General features: G+C 54.1%; 10 protein-coding genes across 10 annotated transcripts; 5 read left to right on the top strand and 5 right to left on the bottom strand.

Annotated features, from left to right (window-relative positions):
* DACRYDRAFT_117886 (Pex19-domain-containing protein) lies at positions 1-1,900 on the bottom strand (the record flags this gene model as incomplete). Its single annotated transcript, XM_040770480.1, has 6 exons — positions 1,612-1,900; positions 1,371-1,554; positions 951-1,319; positions 555-901; positions 295-459; positions 1-117 (listed from the first exon to the last, which is right to left on the bottom strand). The coding sequence occupies exons 1-6, from the start codon at positions 1,894-1,896 to the stop codon at positions 1-3; spliced, it is 1,467 nt and encodes a 488-aa protein (XP_040626601.1). The 5' UTR covers positions 1,897-1,900.
* A 361-nt stretch (positions 1,901-2,261) lies between these two features.
* DACRYDRAFT_43824 (4-hydroxybenzoate polyprenyl transferase) lies at positions 2,262-3,178 on the top strand (the record flags this gene model as incomplete). Its single annotated transcript, XM_040774545.1, has 2 exons — positions 2,262-2,496; positions 2,550-3,178. Coding segments are annotated over 2 exons (864 nt in total), but the record flags the coding sequence as incomplete, so codon positions are not given.
* A 279-nt stretch (positions 3,179-3,457) lies between these two features.
* On the bottom strand, positions 3,458-4,722 carry DACRYDRAFT_82149 (4-hydroxybenzoate polyprenyl transferase; the record flags this gene model as incomplete). Its single annotated transcript, XM_040776553.1, has 2 exons — positions 3,458-4,214; positions 4,272-4,722. 2 exons carry the CDS (start codon positions 4,720-4,722, stop codon positions 3,514-3,516), a joined length of 1,152 nt encoding a protein of 383 aa, XP_040626599.1. The 3' UTR covers positions 3,458-3,513.
* A 695-nt stretch (positions 4,723-5,417) lies between these two features.
* DACRYDRAFT_117884 (uncharacterized protein) lies at positions 5,418-6,731 on the bottom strand (the record flags this gene model as incomplete). Its single annotated transcript, XM_040770479.1, has 7 exons — positions 5,418-5,540; positions 5,599-5,937; positions 5,987-6,348; positions 6,394-6,482; positions 6,529-6,535; positions 6,590-6,624; positions 6,676-6,731. The coding sequence occupies 6 exons, from the start codon at positions 6,729-6,731 to the stop codon at positions 5,854-5,856; spliced, it is 633 nt and encodes a 210-aa protein (XP_040626598.1). The 3' UTR covers positions 5,418-5,540; positions 5,599-5,853.
* A 199-nt stretch (positions 6,732-6,930) lies between these two features.
* On the top strand, positions 6,931-10,016 carry DACRYDRAFT_109805 (uncharacterized protein; the record flags this gene model as incomplete). The annotated part of the gene is made up of 7 exons (XM_040768946.1): positions 6,931-7,212; positions 7,260-7,354; positions 7,404-7,661; positions 7,709-8,323; positions 8,371-9,317; positions 9,369-9,826; positions 9,879-10,016. 7 exons carry the CDS (start codon positions 6,931-6,933, stop codon positions 10,014-10,016), a joined length of 2,793 nt encoding a protein of 930 aa, XP_040626597.1.
* A 383-nt stretch (positions 10,017-10,399) lies between these two features.
* On the top strand, positions 10,400-11,518 carry DACRYDRAFT_109804 (uncharacterized protein; the record flags this gene model as incomplete). The annotated part of the gene is made up of 1 exon (XM_040768945.1): positions 10,400-11,518. The coding sequence occupies one exon, from the start codon at positions 10,400-10,402 to the stop codon at positions 11,516-11,518; it is 1,119 nt and encodes a 372-aa protein (XP_040626596.1).
* A 671-nt stretch (positions 11,519-12,189) lies between these two features.
* On the top strand, positions 12,190-12,926 carry DACRYDRAFT_117882 (uncharacterized protein; the record flags this gene model as incomplete). The annotated part of the gene is made up of 1 exon (XM_040770478.1): positions 12,190-12,926. The coding sequence occupies one exon, from the start codon at positions 12,190-12,192 to the stop codon at positions 12,745-12,747; it is 558 nt and encodes a 185-aa protein (XP_040626595.1). The 3' UTR covers positions 12,748-12,926.
* A 662-nt stretch (positions 12,927-13,588) lies between these two features.
* DACRYDRAFT_109802 (uncharacterized protein) lies at positions 13,589-14,354 on the bottom strand (the record flags this gene model as incomplete). Its single annotated transcript, XM_040768944.1, has 2 exons — positions 13,589-14,177; positions 14,233-14,354. The coding sequence occupies 2 exons, from the start codon at positions 14,352-14,354 to the stop codon at positions 13,589-13,591; spliced, it is 711 nt and encodes a 236-aa protein (XP_040626594.1).
* Positions 14,355-14,913: 559 nt separating this feature from the next.
* On the top strand, positions 14,914-15,852 carry DACRYDRAFT_117881 (uncharacterized protein). Its single transcript, XM_040770477.1, has 3 exons — positions 14,914-15,234; positions 15,288-15,578; positions 15,634-15,852. Exons 1-2 carry the CDS (start codon positions 14,982-14,984, stop codon positions 15,449-15,451), a joined length of 417 nt encoding a protein of 138 aa, XP_040626593.1. The 5' UTR covers positions 14,914-14,981; the 3' UTR covers positions 15,452-15,578; positions 15,634-15,852.
* A 228-nt stretch (positions 15,853-16,080) lies between these two features.
* On the bottom strand, positions 16,081-17,205 carry DACRYDRAFT_109800 (uncharacterized protein; the record flags this gene model as incomplete). The annotated part of the gene is made up of 4 exons (XM_040768943.1): positions 16,081-16,343; positions 16,404-16,580; positions 16,721-16,900; positions 16,947-17,205. 4 exons carry the CDS (start codon positions 17,203-17,205, stop codon positions 16,081-16,083), a joined length of 879 nt encoding a protein of 292 aa, XP_040626592.1.
* Positions 17,206-17,370: the final 165 nt, after the last annotated feature.

Genomic DNA, 17,370 nt, shown 5'->3' with positions numbered 1-17,370 from the left:
TCAGCAGATCAGACACTGCCCCTCCTCCCCCGAAAGCCCGTCCATCCCCGTCCCTAAAACTGAGAAATCGGGTATATCACCCATGATCTCCTTTGGCGGGTTTCCGAGTTCTTGTAGCTGTTTTTTTTGTCAGTTCCGGTTTCTTACTGTTACTGATGAGGAATGAGGGATGCAGAACGAAGGAGGAGGGAGGGGGACGACAACCGCAAAAAAGGTGCTGGCTGAGAACGGGCAAAACGACCCAAGCACGACAAAACCCAAACCCCAAAGTCCCAAAGCAGGAGCACAACGCACCTTATTCATCCCCTGAACGACCCTCACACTCCACTCCGGGTCCTTATCCTCATACCCCTCCATGTCGAAGACAGCCAGCAATTCGCGGACAGCTACGAGCTGGGCTTCGTACGCTGCTCGGTCTGTGGGTGGGAGGTGGGGGTGGGAACGGAGGTAGGCTGGGTACTGATTTTTGGGATTAGTGAATGCATGGGAGGGTAAGAGGGGCACGGGGTGGGGGAGCGTGGAGCAGGGCAAGGGAGAGAGGGGGGGGGACGTACGCGTTCTGCTAACTCCGTAAGGGGTTCGTATAGGATCTCTTTACTCATCATCTGCTGTATGAGGCGTTCGATCCCCAACCCTTCAAGTCCCTCCATCGCACCAAGTCCCTCCATCGCACCAAGTCCCCCAAGTCCCAGTCCCCCAAGCCCGTCCAATCCCTCCAATCCCAGCCCTCCAAACTGCGCCATAAGCGCAGCGAGCTCCCCTCCTCCTGGGCCAGAAGCAGAAGCAGAAGCAGAAGCGGCCGCTTCGGAAGACTGCAGCCGGGAGAGAGATGCTTCTAGGGCGGATTGGTAGGATGCACTTGGAGCTGGAGCTGGGAATGGGGCTGGGGGGCGGGGAGGGCCTGCTACGGGGCGTGGAGGGGGGGCGAGTGGTCTTGAGGGTGCTGGTACAGGGGTAGGGGCGGGGGCGGGGGCAGGGGGCAGGGGAGGGTGCGGAGGGTGCTGGTGCTGGTGCTGTTGCGGTTTGGGCTTGGGAGGGCGGAGCGGAGGTTGTAGCAGCTGGTGTTTCGACAGCTTGAGCAGCGGGTGTTGTCGTGGTCGTAGTCGGTGCGATAGCGGCAGCCGTCGTAGGCGGCGCAAAGCCAGCCAAAGGAGCAGGACAAGCATCAGCCGTCCTACTCGCTACAGAAATGACGCCGTCACCCCTCGTCGACAGATCCTGCTTGATCTCCTTCCCTATCTCTGTCGTCTCCCTCTCGTGTGTTTCCCCATTCTGCACTGTCCTGCTAGCACTCCCCGAAGGCCCAGATAACCCCACTCCTAGTCACATTCAAGCTCCTTCCCTCACTCAGAGTCAAAAATAAGACTCACCATCCCCCACTCCCAACCCCTCCTCCTCTCCTTCCAACCCCAGCCAACTCATATCCACTCCACCCAAGTCGACCCCCTCTAGCTGGTCGATATCACCCGACTGCAGGCGCTCGAGCGTCTCTGTAGGGAGGGAGTGAAGCATCGACATGAGTCCTTGTAGTGTTTTCTGGGTTTCGATCTGTGCCTACACAGGTAGGTTAGCCGAAGCGGGAGGGAAGGGAAGGGAAGGGAAGGGACGCACTTGATTTCCCGAACCGGAAAAAAGAGTCATAAGCCTGTCCATCTCCTGCTGTTCCTCAGGCGTAAGAGGCTCAGAACCGACATCAAGGGCAGCGAGCAGTTGGGTCAGGTCTTCTCCTAGTGTACCTGGAGCTGGAGCTGGGGCATGGGGAGGAGGGGGAGCGGGACGGGAAGGTGGGAGATGGGTGGTTGGGGGGTTTGAGGGAGCGGTGGGTGCGGGAGGTGCAACAAAATCGTCTAGTATGTCATCGAGGTCGTCTAGGTCGTCTTCAATTATAGGGGGCATGTTGGTTGATGAGAGAGGGATGGATGGGAGCAGGAGGAAGAGGAGTAAGAGGAGGAAGAGGAGGTCGAAGATATAGACGTGTCGATAAACTCGTGGTACGCGTACCGGTTACTACGAGGGTGAAAACACAGCCACTGCCGAGAAGGTGAGATCACAGCCACATTCCTTCCAAAAGGGATAAGGCGCATCTTGAACGAACACTCAACTCGTGGGATATGCGGCTGTTTGTTGGATTGGGACTCACGCATGGGAGGTATAGACTGGGGATGAAGCCTTTGAGAGTGAATGTGTTAGGCAGAAGATGGCATGCTACACTCCCCCGTCCAACAAGTGCTACCCCCCCATTCCCCTACCCACTCTCCCTCCTTCCCCAGTGTCTCACTCCCTACCTCCTCCTCACAAGACTCGACAAACCCACCGGCACACTCCTCCTCCTCCTTCCCTGCACATGGTCAATCACACTCGCTTCCTCTGTCCTCTCACTCCCTCCTTCAGTCCCTATCTGGTATATGGCACTCTTTGGCCTAGGCGCGTTCATTATGCGCGGTGCGGGGTGTACGGTGAACGATATGTGGGATCACAGGCTTGACAGGCTAGTCGGTACGCCCCCTCCCTCCCCCTCCCTCGCGCACTCACCCCCTCCTCTCCCGCAGAACGCACCCGCACAAGACCACTCGCCTCCAACCTCCTCTCCCTCCCTCAAGCATCCCTCTTCCTCTCCCTTCAGCTCCTAGCCGGCCTCTCCATCCTGCTCCAACTCAACACCCCCTCTATCCTCCTCGGCGCCCTCTCCCTCCCATTCGTCGCCCTCTACCCCGTGTTCAAGCGGCTCACTTACTGGCCCCAGGCCTTCCTAGGCCTTACCTTTAACTGGGGCGCTCTGCTCGGCTGGGCAGCTGTCTCCTCCCCTCCTGATTGGGCTATCGCGGGCTCCCTCTACGCAGCCGGGTGGTGCTGGACGATCGTGTACGACACTATCTACGCCCATCAGGACAAGTCGGACGACACAGCCGCAGGGATCAAGTCCACCGCCTTGCTCTTCAACACCCATACTACCCCAATCCTGACCCTCTTCTCAGGGGGCATGCTCGCCTCCCTCTCCCTAGCAGGTTACCTCGCCTCCTGTACATGGGCCTACTATGCCGGCCTAGCAGGGGCAGGCTGGGGTCTGGCCCGGATTGTGAGAGGCACGGATTGGCAGAGTAGGGAGAGCTGTTGGGAGGGGTTTAGGGGGAACGTTTGGGTTGGGACGGCGGTGATGGCGGGGGTTTGGGCGGATTATATTTGGAGGTGGGGCGTGCGGGAGTTGGAGTTGGAGTTGGGGGAGAAGGGGGAGGGAGGGGAGGGGGAGGAAAAGGGAGAGGAGAGAGTGAGAAATTCAGAGAAAGTGGAATCGGCTGCCTAGATCCCCAGAGTACCTTACTGAAACCAACTACTGGCTACCCCGCCTTTGGTCTATCGTCTTGTGAAATTAACGTTCATTCGAGTGATCCGCCCACACGTCCGTTCGCCGCCAACTGCAGTTGAGCTGGAGCTGTGTTGTCGAGTGCGGCCTTCAGGTGTTCGCCTAATGTCAACTACCATCTATCTCTCAACCGCATAATAAACGGCGGAATCTTACATACCCGCTGTACCTACCTGCCCAAGCAGACAGGTCCAGCTATAAGAGGATAAGACATAATCGGCCCAAACGCCCGCAGTTACCAGCAGTCCCACAAACACGTTCGCTTCAAACCCTCTCCGACAGCTCTCCCTGTTATCCCACTCTGTGACCCACAGCGTGCGAAACATCCACACCCCTCCCCCAACCACCGAGAGTGCGTAATACGCCGGTCCCAGGCCAGCTGCGTGCCCTGCTGCCGTAAGGCAAGCCAGCATGAGCGTGGTAAAACCTGCTAAGGCGGGCACTGTCCGTTCTTCAAAGAGCAGTGCGGTGCTCTTTATCCCCGCACTGCGGTCGTCCGTCTTGTCCTGATGCGCGTAGATCGTATCGTACACAATTGTCCAGCAGCACCCTGCGCCATATAAGGGGAGTAGGACGTCCCATGCCCATGCTGATGCGGGGTCAGCGAGAGCTGTGTATCCCAGTAAAGCGCCCCAGTTGAAGACAACCCCCAGGAAAGCCTGGGGCCAGTAAGTCAGGCGTTTCATATACGGGTAAATGACGACCAAGGGGAGGTAAGCGGTGCCGAGCAGGAAAGAAGGGGTGTTGAGCTGGGAGAGCCAGAGGAACCAGCTTGCGGTTTCGAGCAGGAGGAAGAGGAGGGCTTGGGGGAGGGAGATGGTGCCGGAGGGGAGGGGGCGATGTTTGGTTCGTTCTGGGAGGAGTGAGGTGAGTGTTCTACTTGGACTGGAGTGAGGGGAGGGGGGCGTACCTACGAGTCGGTCTAACTCCCGGTCTGCAATGTCGTTCACCGTACAGCCCATACAGTGACTAATAAGAGACCCAAGGCCGAAGTAGAGCGTATAAGAGCCTGCAAAGGCCGGGGAGAGCTGGAGGTGGTTAGCAGCGAGGGGGACGGACCAGGTGAATGGTAGCCAGAGGAGGAGCGTCCCTGCTGGGTTGTCCACTCGGGCGAGGAAGAGGTAGGGCTGGACTTGCTCCAGAAGCTGGCGGAGGGGCCAGTTGAGCTGCGGCTGCGGTACGTTTGGGCTTGGGCTGGGGAGGGGGAGGGAGAGGGGGGAAGGGGAGGGAGAGGAAGGGATGCTGCAGGGAGGTGTGCTCGGTTGGGAAGGGCCGGGGGTGGGCGCGGGGGCGGGGACGGGTTTCTCCAAGAGCAGGGAGCGGAAGTAGGGTGAGGTGAGGTAGTAGAGTGCTGTGGACATCTTTTGCTCGACTGCTTGAACAGGATGAACAGGATGGGGAGGGAGATGAGTTCCGTATATATAGCGGAGCGGTAGGGGAGAAAGCAGGAAGCTCGAGAGAGGAAAACGTCATCAACTGGTGATAATGTGGGCAGCCTGGAACCCAGCATTCTGGACCAGTATGGAGGGAACTGAGAGCTGCTTTGGAGGAGATGACGCTTGCCGGATGTGAATCGGGAATATGAGTGGGGGATAACAGGAGAACGGCGAACCCACAGGCGCTGGGCCAGCATGGGTTGGAGGAGGTCTACAGACAGGAGCCGAGCATCAGCGCGAAAGAGAGAAAAGGAACGAAATCGTGTGGTCATGCGCGCCTGTGCCCGGAAGAGCACCATGCGCGGGACGGCGTTTACGTATGGGTACGTAGCGTCTTTGGAACTTGCAGTTCTGATAGCAGATCGGGCGACAGCAGAAGGCATCCATATGTGTCGCGCTGCTGCCCGACCGGCGTGAGAAAGAACCGCGTGTCCAAAGCTGGGCGCTTGCAGTACGTTTAGCGAATGACACAGAATACGCCCGCAAGGTGGAAGGCGCTCAGAAGAACACCGTGAAAGCGAGTCATCGTCCGGCGCAGGGTCGGCCCGGAAGATCCTCGCTTCCGTGAATCAAAGCCGATTCGTCAGATGCTGGAGGAAGTTTCGGGAGAGGGATGCTCAGAATATTAATGGCCGAAGACACGGAAAAAGTGTTGTCTAGGGATGTTGATGCTTGTCGGGAAGGAACACCGCATTTCGGGAGCGCGCAAGAGGGCTCCCGAAATCGCGCAAAGAACTATATGTCTGTGTTTGTATTTCAGATTGAGACACGGGTCTGTTCAGCCGAGAGTGGAAAACTTACCCTCATACTTGGGGTACGACGGGCGACGTAGCCAAAAGTACTAGGGTTCTTTGCGCTCTTTGACATCCATGTTCCCAGACATTAGTGAGAGAGAGGTCAGTCAGATACGGTGGCATCAAGGTCGATTAGAGATGACGTCTTTCGAAGAGAGCACGGCTGACTTGTGTGACGGTTATTGGATACGTGATATTTGACATCAGATGATGCATATCGCTCACACGAGGAGCGTCTGGTCGATGGCTAGTGGAACGAAATTTAGTGGTTGGTGCCGTTTGCAAAGGTCTTCTTCGGCCGCACAAAGACATGGAAATGTACGAGTCCGCGCACGGTTTGCAGTTTCTAAACTAATGTCAGTACATATATCCATGTCCTAGAGAGGAAAGCCCACCGGAGGGTTCATGAACCACACCGTCTCCCATTCCACTTCCGGCCATTCGCGCTTCACAAACGCGGTGATGCCCTCTCCGCTCCTCCCTCCAAACCCTTGTCTATCCTCACCCTCTCTGTGTTCCGCACCACCCGTGAACCCCCACATACCTTTCCTCTCCACGTCGTCAGTCAGGTCTCCAGGACCAATGAGGGGCACCGCACTCCACACCACATAGTGCACAACGTCGGTAGGAACAGAGTAGGGCCAATCGTTGGGGACTACGCGGTAGTGCGTTGCAGGAGTTTCAGGGGAGAACGAGGGCGAGGCTGGGTGTATCAGGGGAGGGTTCCAGCGGAGGCGACGCTCTATCAAGAAGTTCTCTACGTGGTATGAGAATCAGAAAGCACTAGGTTGAGATATCGCACCTATGGTGCCGTGTCGCGCCTTCATGCCTTTGGTCCACTCATCGTAGCGTCGCTGGAGTGCTGGCTGACGCTTGAGCAGACCGAGGTCGCTACAGGTCCTAAGCACGACATCTTTGGGTGCAAATATTTTCATACCCTCCATCTTTCCAAGTGCTTTAGATCGAGAGGCATTGATCCGAAAGATGAAGTAACTCACCGACGATGTCCATCAACTCTTCCCACGTGAACATCCTACGATTCTCACATGAGCAAAATTCCTGAGGAATACTATAAGAGACGTACGGCGGCCCAATAGCAGCGATCTCCGAAGCAGTAGGTAATCCTTCTTCAGCGACCATGTCTAAGTCTATAGTCTATGCGTGTTGGGTATATGCAAGTGGTAAGGACAGAATGCTGCAGGCGATGAGCAAGACGTGGAAGGCGATGATGATCACGGAGCCCGAGCTCGCTTCCGGTAATGCATGACGACCTCCGACGCGTCGCGGTCGTCACGCGGCAAACGCGTCGGCCAACTTTATCAACGGCTGGGAGTTATGCATGGCCGACCTTGTCCACCATCCAGATGAACTCTCGCTAAGGCCACTGGATAACTTTCTCCCCGACTGGCTACCACCTAGCAGCGAGCTGCCGAGGAACCCAGAGGATGCCTTCACCAAAGGCTTGGCTCTCGCCCTAGGTCCAACAACAGGGCGGTCGCGAGATGTCCCTGAGCTGGATAAGCCGCTCGAAGGACCCCCTGTTGTGGAATCCAGTGAGGAGGAGAAGGAGAAAGATGACGATCATGTGTGGGAATTGGCGGCGAAAGCAGTGTCACACAAAGTGCGCATTTATGATCACTGTTATCGCCTGTTCTGACCGGTTGTCAGTCAACGCTGTTCACCTGGGATACTTCTTCTCAAGTTTTCCGTCTTCCGCCGCTGTTATCACATCATCCAGAGCTGTTCTATGCTGCTCTTCGAAAGTAGGTTCAAACCAGCTTCAATTTATAATGCTCGCTCACCCGGGTGCAGAACGGTCCAAACCCCAACAGTGACACCGTTCCCACCCGAGTATATTGCCTCGGAGCTGAGAACCTTGCTCACCGGTTATTCTGGCTCGCTATGGATCTGGAACAACATCGAAGAACAATTTGTACCCAGTCCAAACGCTGCGGGGAGCATTGTCGTTGATGGTTATTCGGCCACTGCTTCAACCAGCATCTTCGAGCGTTTCCTGACTATCGGGACTCTGGTTCGTCGCTTGCAGGCTGTCCCAACTCAGCTGATGGGGTATGTGGATCCTTCTCTCCTATATAGCTGGTACTGATATGCTGTAGGGCGTCGGAGTCTTGGATGCACGCATTCTCGCACGCCCTCACTCTGGTGCTGTCGCATATTCGTAGTACGCTCGAGGTCGAACCCATATGTCCGGAAAAGAACCTATCCAGCTTGCATCTTGAGTACGAAACACAGGAACCCATGCTCGTTGCCGTCGCAACTCTTCTAAGACGCGATCGCTCGCATTATCCACCTTATCGGTCTCTCCCCTCGAACATGATATCAGCTCTCTACAAAGCACTGGACCGCGCGATCAACACGTCCGCTCCGCATGCCGTCCAATGCACTCTGTCCTTCCTCCTGCAGCTATCCACTCAACCCTGCATACGAGCCGTGGAAGAAGCCCTCGGTTTAGGTCGAGCTACTTTTCTTCCCGATATGGTAGACGAGTCTTCCGAGCTGGCAAGCCCAAACGAGGATCGCGCCCCGATGGAAGTGAAGGTTATGGAGATGATCCTTCCCAGTGAAGTACGTCAGACACTGGAACGTGGTCGAAAATCCCTTGTCTTGCTGAAAAAGGCATGTCCCGCTCACATCCTCTGTGGCCGGACAATCGAAGATATTGACGATGCGGAACATTTGAAGTGGATATGGGGAGATGATGAGGTGCAAAGGTGAGGATATATGTTCCACATGGGCCAGTCAAGTGACAAGTCTACAGAGTACAAGCAGAGGCTGAGCAGCAGGCAGATCTTCTCCGTGATCTTATGTGCCGATGGAAATCCGGTTTACCAGTCGATCACAAAGCGCATGTCCCTGCGCCATTTCCAAAGTCTACTGCTGCACCAAACGAGTTTGATATTTCCTTGCTGCTGCTCCCCGCGACACAATCCACGGACGACAATGCTTTCAACAGGTTTCTGGGGTCCCATCCCCCACCACTTTTACCATCTTCTGCCCCAACATTGCCCTTACTTCTCCATCATGTATTCGCCAAGATATTAGCAAGATCGAAGGTTATCTCACATGCACTATTAGACTCACTCCTCTCCCCCGCGTCGCAGCAGGGCGGCGCTGACTTGCTTGCCCACTTACACATCCTCAGCAGTTTCCATCTCCTCAACTTCGCCCCCTTCACCGACCTCCTTACAAACGCGCTTTTCGTTCATCCTTCACCCGAGATTGCCCACGCTCCCGGAACTCGTTCCCGCGTGCGGGCCAGATTAGGCATCGCCCCTCTGCCCCATCAAGTCACCGGGGAAGAGTTCGCTGCTGTGGGCCTAGGCGTCGGTCTTACCCAGCGCGGTCAATGGCCGCCTGGCGGAAGCGACCTCAACTGGATCCTGCGACGAGTGGTCATCGATTCTTTGGAAGTTGACAAACAAGGCAGGTTGAAGACAGCCCGGGTGGACAAGGTGTGGGAACAGGCAGACTCTATCGTTGGATTCGCCATTCGGGACATCGAGGAAGGAGACGACGCGTGGTTAGATCCATTAGGCAAGTCGCCTCACAAGTCTGGTACCGGCACTAAACGAGCCACAGCTGTTGAGGCTCTGGATTTCCTCGACCTTCAGTACAAAGTGCCTCGGAGTTTAGCTGTCGTCTTATCGGAACGCGCCATCCAAAAGTACAGGCAGATATTCAGCTTCCTCCTGCGGGTCCTGCGAGGTACCTTCTTCTCATTGTGAACGATATAATCGAACACTAATACGTTCATAGTTGACACAGTCGTCCGGACCATGTATGATCCAGCGATTCACGAGCTTCTTTTCCCCTCCTCCGAGGCCAACGCCCACCTGCTTTTACGCACACGCTTCCTTGCCCAAGGCTTCACCTCTTCTCTCGTGAACTATTTGATGGACAGTGCCTTACGTTCCCCCTGGTCAGCCTTCTACTCCCAACTCACTCGGGTCAAGGAAACGTCTCGCGACCCAGAGGTGCAGGACGTCTTCGCCCTTGCTGCACGGCACGAGCGAGTGATGAACACGCTGCTCGAGGGGTGCATGCTTCTTCCTGGGCAGGCACAGCTTGCCGGAGAGGTCAGAGTTTGTCTGGGCACGATATTACTGCTGGGACAGCTGGTGCTGGACCGAAGAAGGGGAACGCTATCCGAGCAAGAAGGGGGCGATCAGCTCCGCTCTCTGGCGCACAAGCTTATTACAACTACACAGACATTGGTAAGACCAATCTTCCACCATTACGTGGTTTAGCAGAGCTAACCCCGAGCAGGTCCAGCTCTTGAAGGAGGACCAGGCAGGAAAAGAACTGCCTCGAGCTACTATTCCCACAGGAAACGAGGGCGGAGCGAAGCTTTCTGATCTTCTCCTAAGGCTGTGCTTCTATGAACCAGTGAAGAGAAATGGGTGAAAGGACGAAGGGAAAGGCAACGCCAAGTGTGTGGAGATTCATGCTACGATTCAAGATGGCTTGGGTCGATGCTGTACTGTGGTGGATATGCCCCCTTTCCTTCACAGTGATGGTCCGTTGGGTCGGATAATTACAGAAGAAGGCACGGAGTCACGTGGGTCCCAAATAAATGTTTGAGGACAGCAAAGAACTTGAATTTCAATTGAGACATTATTGGTAGAAGAGAACGTAACCGTCCATGACGTTCGATCTTTTTATCGTCCGATTGCAAAGTGCGATTGCGCCTGGCGCACGTGTCTGCCTGCTGGCAGGCTGTGCGCTTCAGATGTGTGCCATTGGATCTGTATCAAACTGTTAGTGCAAGTTCCTTTGTATCTTACCTCATGGCCCTTCAGAAAATTGTCGCGTTGCCATACGACATCTGGAAAGAGATCGTTGGCCTTGTTGAAGACCGAGGGGACTTGGTGCGACTGTGCCTTGTCAACTCCCTGATCGCCCCAATCGCCGGAAAGCGGCTCTATTCCTCACCTGTTCTCAATGATATCGTGAACACTGCGATGTTTTATCGCACAAGTATAGGAAATCCGACATTGGCCGAGCACGTCACTACCATGAAACTAGAGTTGGATTATATCTTTTGGGTTGGCCGCAATTTCCTTGTTGGATGGCAAGAAGTACAAGCACCGGCCTATTTGCGCCTATTTTTTCGCCTGATCAACCAACTCGTGAATCTCAAGGAACTCAATCTCAGGTCTCGCGAAAGCCAGGGTCGTACCATGTCTCAAGCCCTCTCGGTCAATCTCAGCCGGATGCGACCCCGCTTGTCAAGCTTCCCATTCATCGGACTATTCCAATGTTCCGCGCGTCCTGTTCTTCGTTCTCAGACCTCATTAGAGTCAGTACACTTGGCCTATTGCGCCGGCAACGATTACGCCCCTGAGCTGGTAAACCTGTCCCCAGATACGGTTCCCCAACTGCGACGTTTCATCTGCGATAGTCACTCTACCTGCCAGCTCGTACGAGGACGACCAGTCGAAGAATTCTCTTTGAGTGACGAGGGAGGATACAGCTATATCAGTCCAAAAGATCTGTCTTCTTGTTTGGCACATCTACAACTCTCTTTGCGACCACTTCGAAAGCTCCAGATCGGTATCTATGCGTTGGATTCCACAACTCTGGTCAAAATTCAAGGTGCGATGCCACATATCATCGACCTCAACATTAAGACGCGGGCAGAGTTGGAGGCACAAGTAAGAATGTCGTACCTTCACCTGCATGCGACTGATGGGATGCAGCTGCATCAAATCAGGTCATCGTCCGCGCTTGACGCCTTTCACCGATTTTCACAACTCAGAGCATTCAAGTTCACCAGCCTAGTGTTTAACAACCTCCATGCTATCGAGATCTCTGCCGCCGTGGACCAAATACGCCTTGCGTGTCCCTCTCTAAAGACCGTTGTTATACGGCAACCCGAGGAAGAGGACGTCATCTTCGGTTTCTGAACATTCATAGTCCTCCTCGAGACCAGCCTATAAGACTCTTTATCTGAACCACCTCCTTTTATTTGATTTACCCATCACCCATCTTCAAGCAAGGTCAAGTGCCGAGATCCTAGAAAGAAACAGCAAAATCAAATTCACAATGGGGGTAGATGTAAATCATCCATTCCACTTCCGCAGCACTCCTCGCGTCCTATGTTCAATCATTCCGACAGGGCACAGCTCGGTGACCCATGCCAGACATCGCATGCAATGTGATCTGCCCTGACAGCTGCACGACTGATTAGGAGGGGTTGGACAAGTCGCTTTACTCCTCGTGCGCCCTCACCAAGGGCGGGAGGGAGTCCTTCATTCAGCCTGTCATGCTTAATTGGACAAATCCAACTGGCAGGGGAGGAACTCCTTCTTGTAGAATTAATTTGTAAAACAATAGATCTTCCTATATCATCACGTGTTGCAAAAGAACAAGCGATCAAATCTAGTATTACGTTAGCACCGGTGCCTCTGCATATCTCACATCTACATATGACTGCCTAGCCTTGAGTTGCCGTACGACATCTGAGTCATTATCATTCAATTACGGAGACAAGCCCCCTAAAGCGGAATCTTATTCCTTCGGTTGCTGGCAGGCTGTGCGACAACACACCTCATTAATATCTTTGCATCTTACCTCCATGGCAATGCATGCTGGAAATGGTTTGCCGTTCGACATATGGAACGATATCGTCGCTATTGTTGAAGACCGAAACGACTTGGTCCAACTCTGCCTCGTCAATTCCATGATCAACCGCATCGCAGCACGGCGCCTATACACCTCCCTTTCCTTTGGGAAGGCCAAGAACATAGCCAAGTGCTATCGTACGATGATGGGAAACGCAATCTTGGCGGGTCACGTCGTTGCACTGCGATTCGCATCAACACGATACTACACCTTCGACCTCTCAGTCTATAGCGAAGACCGAACCGCAAACTGGCTTCCTGCGGCCGCCTTTCTGCGCCTTATATTTCGGTTGATTGGATGTCTAGTTAACCTTAAGGAACTCGACTTCCCATACGACTTCGGTCAATACGCCATATCTCTAGCTTTCTCAGTTAACCTCGGCCAGCTGCGACCCCGCTTGTCAAAGTTTGGATTCACCAATTTGTACGGATGCTCAGCCCTTCCCCTCCTTCGTACGCAGAGCTCGTTAGAATATCTCCTCCTGGAATATTCTATTTTCCTTGCCACTTAGCTAGAAAATCTCCCGCGAGACGCACTTCCTCGACTGCGCAGTTTCGTCTGCGATAGCTATTTTGGCGCCCAAATCGTACGGGGACGACCAGTTGAGGAGTTTTGTCTAAGCAGCGGGTGGCGATGCGGCTTTCTACCTTATGTACATCCTTTTTCGTGGTTGGCACATCTTCAAATGTCTTCAGTACCCCTGCGAAAGCTTAAGCTTTGTATCGGAACCATGGATTCTACCGTTTTGTCCGAGATTGCGACAAGACTCCCCAATCTGATTGAACTGCTTCTCGAAATAAGGTTTTGGTATACAAGCAAGGTACTTCTGCCCGTCATAGGTTTACATCTGACTCACATAATGCAGGCTTTACATCTTGTTTGTGACGAAGCACTAGTTGCCTTTCGCCGATTCTCACAACTTCGAACATTTCACTTCAATGCCTCCTGAAAATCCCTCGAGAGACGTGAACTTTCCACAATTCTCCGCCAGATTCGTCGGGCTTGCCCTACACTGCAAGAGATCCTCATACAACAACCTTGGGAAGGAGATGACGAGGACTAGGTGCGGCAGGAGTCGAGGGATAGTCAATAGTTCACAACTCTCTAATACCTATGTCGATAGGCGACGACTGAAGCTATGTGGTACACCAGTCCCGTCGCAGTACGTACAACTGAGCGTCCAATACCAGAAGTCCCGGAACATCATGTACGGAGACGAGAGGAATAGCAGATTCGCATTGGCTACAGGATACAGTAGTTTCGAGACTTCACTTCTCAGTCTGGGTCGCTTCGTACAATATATGCGCACTATTCAGGCCAGTTCGACGTCCAGCGCCATTCGTAGCACAAATTTATTCCTTGAAGGGGAAGATATCCAACATCCTCCCCTCGCCGAACAAACATAGTCCTCTGATCGCACATTCTACCGTGAATGGAAGCTCGTGCGCCAGGTCGAGCGTGAGTGGGCGTACGAAAGACGCCTTATCGTCCGACGGGGAAGCGATAGGTGCTAAGCCGGAGAGCATCGTGCTAGGGAGGACGACCGCTTTGGGTGGGTCATATGCCGGGAGTGAGGAGGAGGAGGGGGCAGAGGAAAAACTGAGGCTGGAGCTGCTGGTTCCGGAGAGGGAAAGATAGGAGGCGGACGTTCCGTGAGCTGGACAGCTTGGCGCTTCGCAGCGGGTTGCGTAGCATTGGAAACGTTTGCTGGGACTAACTGTTGTCCCGCTAAGAGAGTTGCTGGGTTGTGCGGGGCTGTCAACGGGGACAGTAGTACTGTTCAAGCTGACAGCGACGTGCTTCATCTTGGTATTGAGGGGTGTACGAGGAGGGTGAATGGGTTTCGGGTGGGGAGCGTACCCCCAAGGAGGCAGGAGGAGAGCTTCGTCCAGTGTGTCGTACTCTTCATACACCTCCGTACAAAGCTGAACGAACGAAGTGCTGCATATATGCGCGTTAGTCAAGCCTAATTCGGTGTATGGGAGAGGTTACGCACCATTGGTCGAGCATTGGGGAGTTTGTAGGCGTCGAGAGGTTTGCAAGGACGAGCGTGGATGCGCAAGTTAGGAGCTCCCCAGGCAAGGTGCGGGCAAGGAGTCGGCGAAAGAGATGAACCATCTTGTTCTACGAGAGCAATGTGGTATTGACGATTAGAAAAAGTACTAAGAGCAGGGAAGGGAGTGTGGCGCCGTCAAACGGGGATAGGCAAGGAGCGACGGGTTTGGGGAGAAGCCTTAGGGAAAAGCATGACGAGCAAGTGCCGATGGCGAGAGTTTAAGAAGCTTTTCAAAAGCCTTACGATCGAGCAAGCTACTGATAGTAAAGGTCACAATGATATCAGACATCGTACGAGCAAGCAAGATTCAGAGACGGCCAAACAGCGAGAGAAACAAGACAAACGAACAGAAAGTTAATGCAACTTTCAAATGAGACTGCACGTGACCTCATTACATTGTCAATCTTATGTAACATGGTCAATTGCCCCCGAGAGGAGCAACCCTATTGGTGCCGCACGCGAAGGAAGCGCGTTCCTTTCGTGCGGAAACGGGTGTCCGATGACATACACTGCGGAAGGCTTCTTTGGGATTTGACACTTCCATATCGACCACGCTCATTCCTCGTCACCCTCCTTTCCTCTTCCCATCCCTCCCGTCTCTCGTCCCCCTCCCCTCCCCCTCCATCCCGTCCCCTTCCCCTTACCGCCTCGCCCTCCCCTCCATATCAACTCCCATCCCATCCTCGACGATGCCCCACCGTTCATCCCGCAAGCCCTCCCCAACAACCATGTCCCACCTCATCAACATCCCCGAGTCCCCCGAGGCACACAAAGCAATCTTCCTCGAGCGCGAGCGTGTACACAACGCCGTCCTCACGCGAAGGGATGAGCGAGTACGCAAATTCGTCGACCCGTTCGAGAACTTCTTCGTGCGCAAGTGGCTCTTGTTCGAGAGCACTTTTGCCCTCAGCATGCTCGAACCGTGGGAAAAGGTCCTCGTCTGTACGTCCTACCATCCACCATTCATATCTTGGAAGAAACTGACGCATTTGCAGTATCACTCTGCTTCTTCCTCTTCTCCCTAATCACGATCGGCGTCTGCCGCTACCTCCCCTACCATATCCAGTTCCTTGCCCGCCGCGCCAGCTTCTACATCCTCGGGGACGAGAGTGCACACGTAAGGCAGCTGGCAACACTCCTCGGAGCGAAGCGGCATTAACAGCTTGTGCACAATCTGCTATGCCGCTATGCCTCCTTTTCGTTTCGCCTTCTTCGAGCGGATCAAACCCGAGGAGTTTCCGCACGTAAGGAGCATCAGTGCTCATGACAACTTACCCACTGATGAGGTACGCTCCCTTCCCACACTATTCCCATCAGGCACGAGCTGACCAGCACTACAAGACAATGTTGCTTTTTAAATGCTTCTTCCTGCGCATGTATCATAACCTTATATCCCTTGGTATGAAGACGTAATAACCACTGCTGCTGAGCGCTCTCATGTCTGATGCGTCAAAACGTCTCTAAAGGCTGAAACAAGCTTGAAGTCCGGGAGACCAGCGCAGTGCTTTACGCCACGGTGCGATCAATCCAGCCCACGATGACTACCCAACCTGCTTTTCCACCCTCCTGCAATGAGAATGTCTGAAAGTGAGCGTCGTCCGCGCATATAACCTGAGATATGTCCCACTGTTCGAATGCGGGATCAATCGACATTGCTATCATTGCTCAATCAATCATTTACAGTTGTGAACTTAAGTGTTTCACAGCAATAGGCTGAGCTCGACCATGCCTTGAGTTTAGGTTATAAGTGATTCAACGACAGATGAACTACAGACTTTGCTTGAAATGTCACGCATCTGCTTGTCTTAGCATGAATCCCACTCGCGGCTGTTCTGTCCCCTTGGAGTCCCTTCCCAACTCCATAACCTGCAGCACGAGTTCGTCCCCCTTCTGTGTCTCTTTCTCCGTGATGGGACGGGTAAACCACCCACCCCACTTAAACAAGTGCCCGATGCCTTGGATGGGGATGGAGTAGATGGATGTCTGCCACAGCTGGGAGTTGTGCAGCACGGGGTAGATGCAAATGAGCAAGGGCAGGAGGATGGAGACTTCTGCTCATTGAGGTAAGCTGCCTGCCGGTCAAAGCATGTCCCAATAAAAATAATACCCACCCAGAGCCAGTCTCCCCAGACCCGTGCCATATATGCCCCAGTTCACCTGACATACAAGGCGGGTGTTGTAGATCTCCAACTCGGAGAGTGGGCAGGTGCCCCCAAGGGTCATCTCGCATGCTGGGAGAGCGGGGCACGGGAGGGTAGTTGTTAGGATGGCGTGGGGGAGGAGGATCGCTGTGGGAGTGGGTTAGCTTGGGTGAGGAGGGAAGAGGGAACACGCGCCTAGATGGAGCAGGATAAGTACAGGCCAGGAGATGGCCCACACTCTGAGCTCGTGTATCACCAGAGTATGGTTTATGGTGCATGACCTTTACCTCTATCAGCTCGTACAAACATTTGAGGAGAGGAAGCGTACTGCAAAGTCACCCAGAGCGTTATGGGGAGGGTGACTACAAAGTTTGCTGCTTCGATGACTTGCATGGATGTGTGCGCTGTCAGGGGGAGAGAGACCAACGCCAAGATGAGGGAGATACCAGAGAGCAATGCGAGGGGGACTGGATTGCATGAGACAAGTAAATGGGGTTCGACGAGCGCACATACTTAGGCATACTTGGGCGACGAGGCGTGTTTGAAACCAGATGCGGTCAGGTGCGGTGGGAGCCGGAGCTGGAGCAGGAACAGCAGCTGGAGCAGGAGGGGGGCGAAAGAAATTCTCAGCTCCGCCTTTGGTGAATATAATTGACTCGTCTGAATCCCAGAGGTTGTCGAGAGAGGAATCATTAGCTTGGGTGCGAGATGGAGAGCTTGTGCGTGTCGGACGATCAGGCATTGACCGGTGAGGACTTTCAAGAAGAGACATGATGGAAGGACAGAGGAGCGATGAATAGAGCACGTCACAGACGAACTCGCTTCAAATACTAGCGGACGATGTACCAGATGAGATTGCAAGGCCATTGAATTGAAGGACAGAGGTGGTCGGTCGGCAAGCTCAGCAGGTCATACCGCCAGTGGTTGGCTTTGAGCT

This window comes from Dacryopinax primogenitus (genome assembly GCF_000292625.1).
Source record: "Dacryopinax primogenitus strain DJM-731 SS1 chromosome Unknown DACRYscaffold_15, whole genome shotgun sequence".
Taxonomy (NCBI): Eukaryota; Fungi; Basidiomycota; class Dacrymycetes; order Dacrymycetales; family Dacrymycetaceae; genus Dacryopinax; species Dacryopinax primogenitus.
Note: the sequence above shows the minus strand (reverse complement) of the source record. Positions and strands in the feature narration are given on the sequence as shown.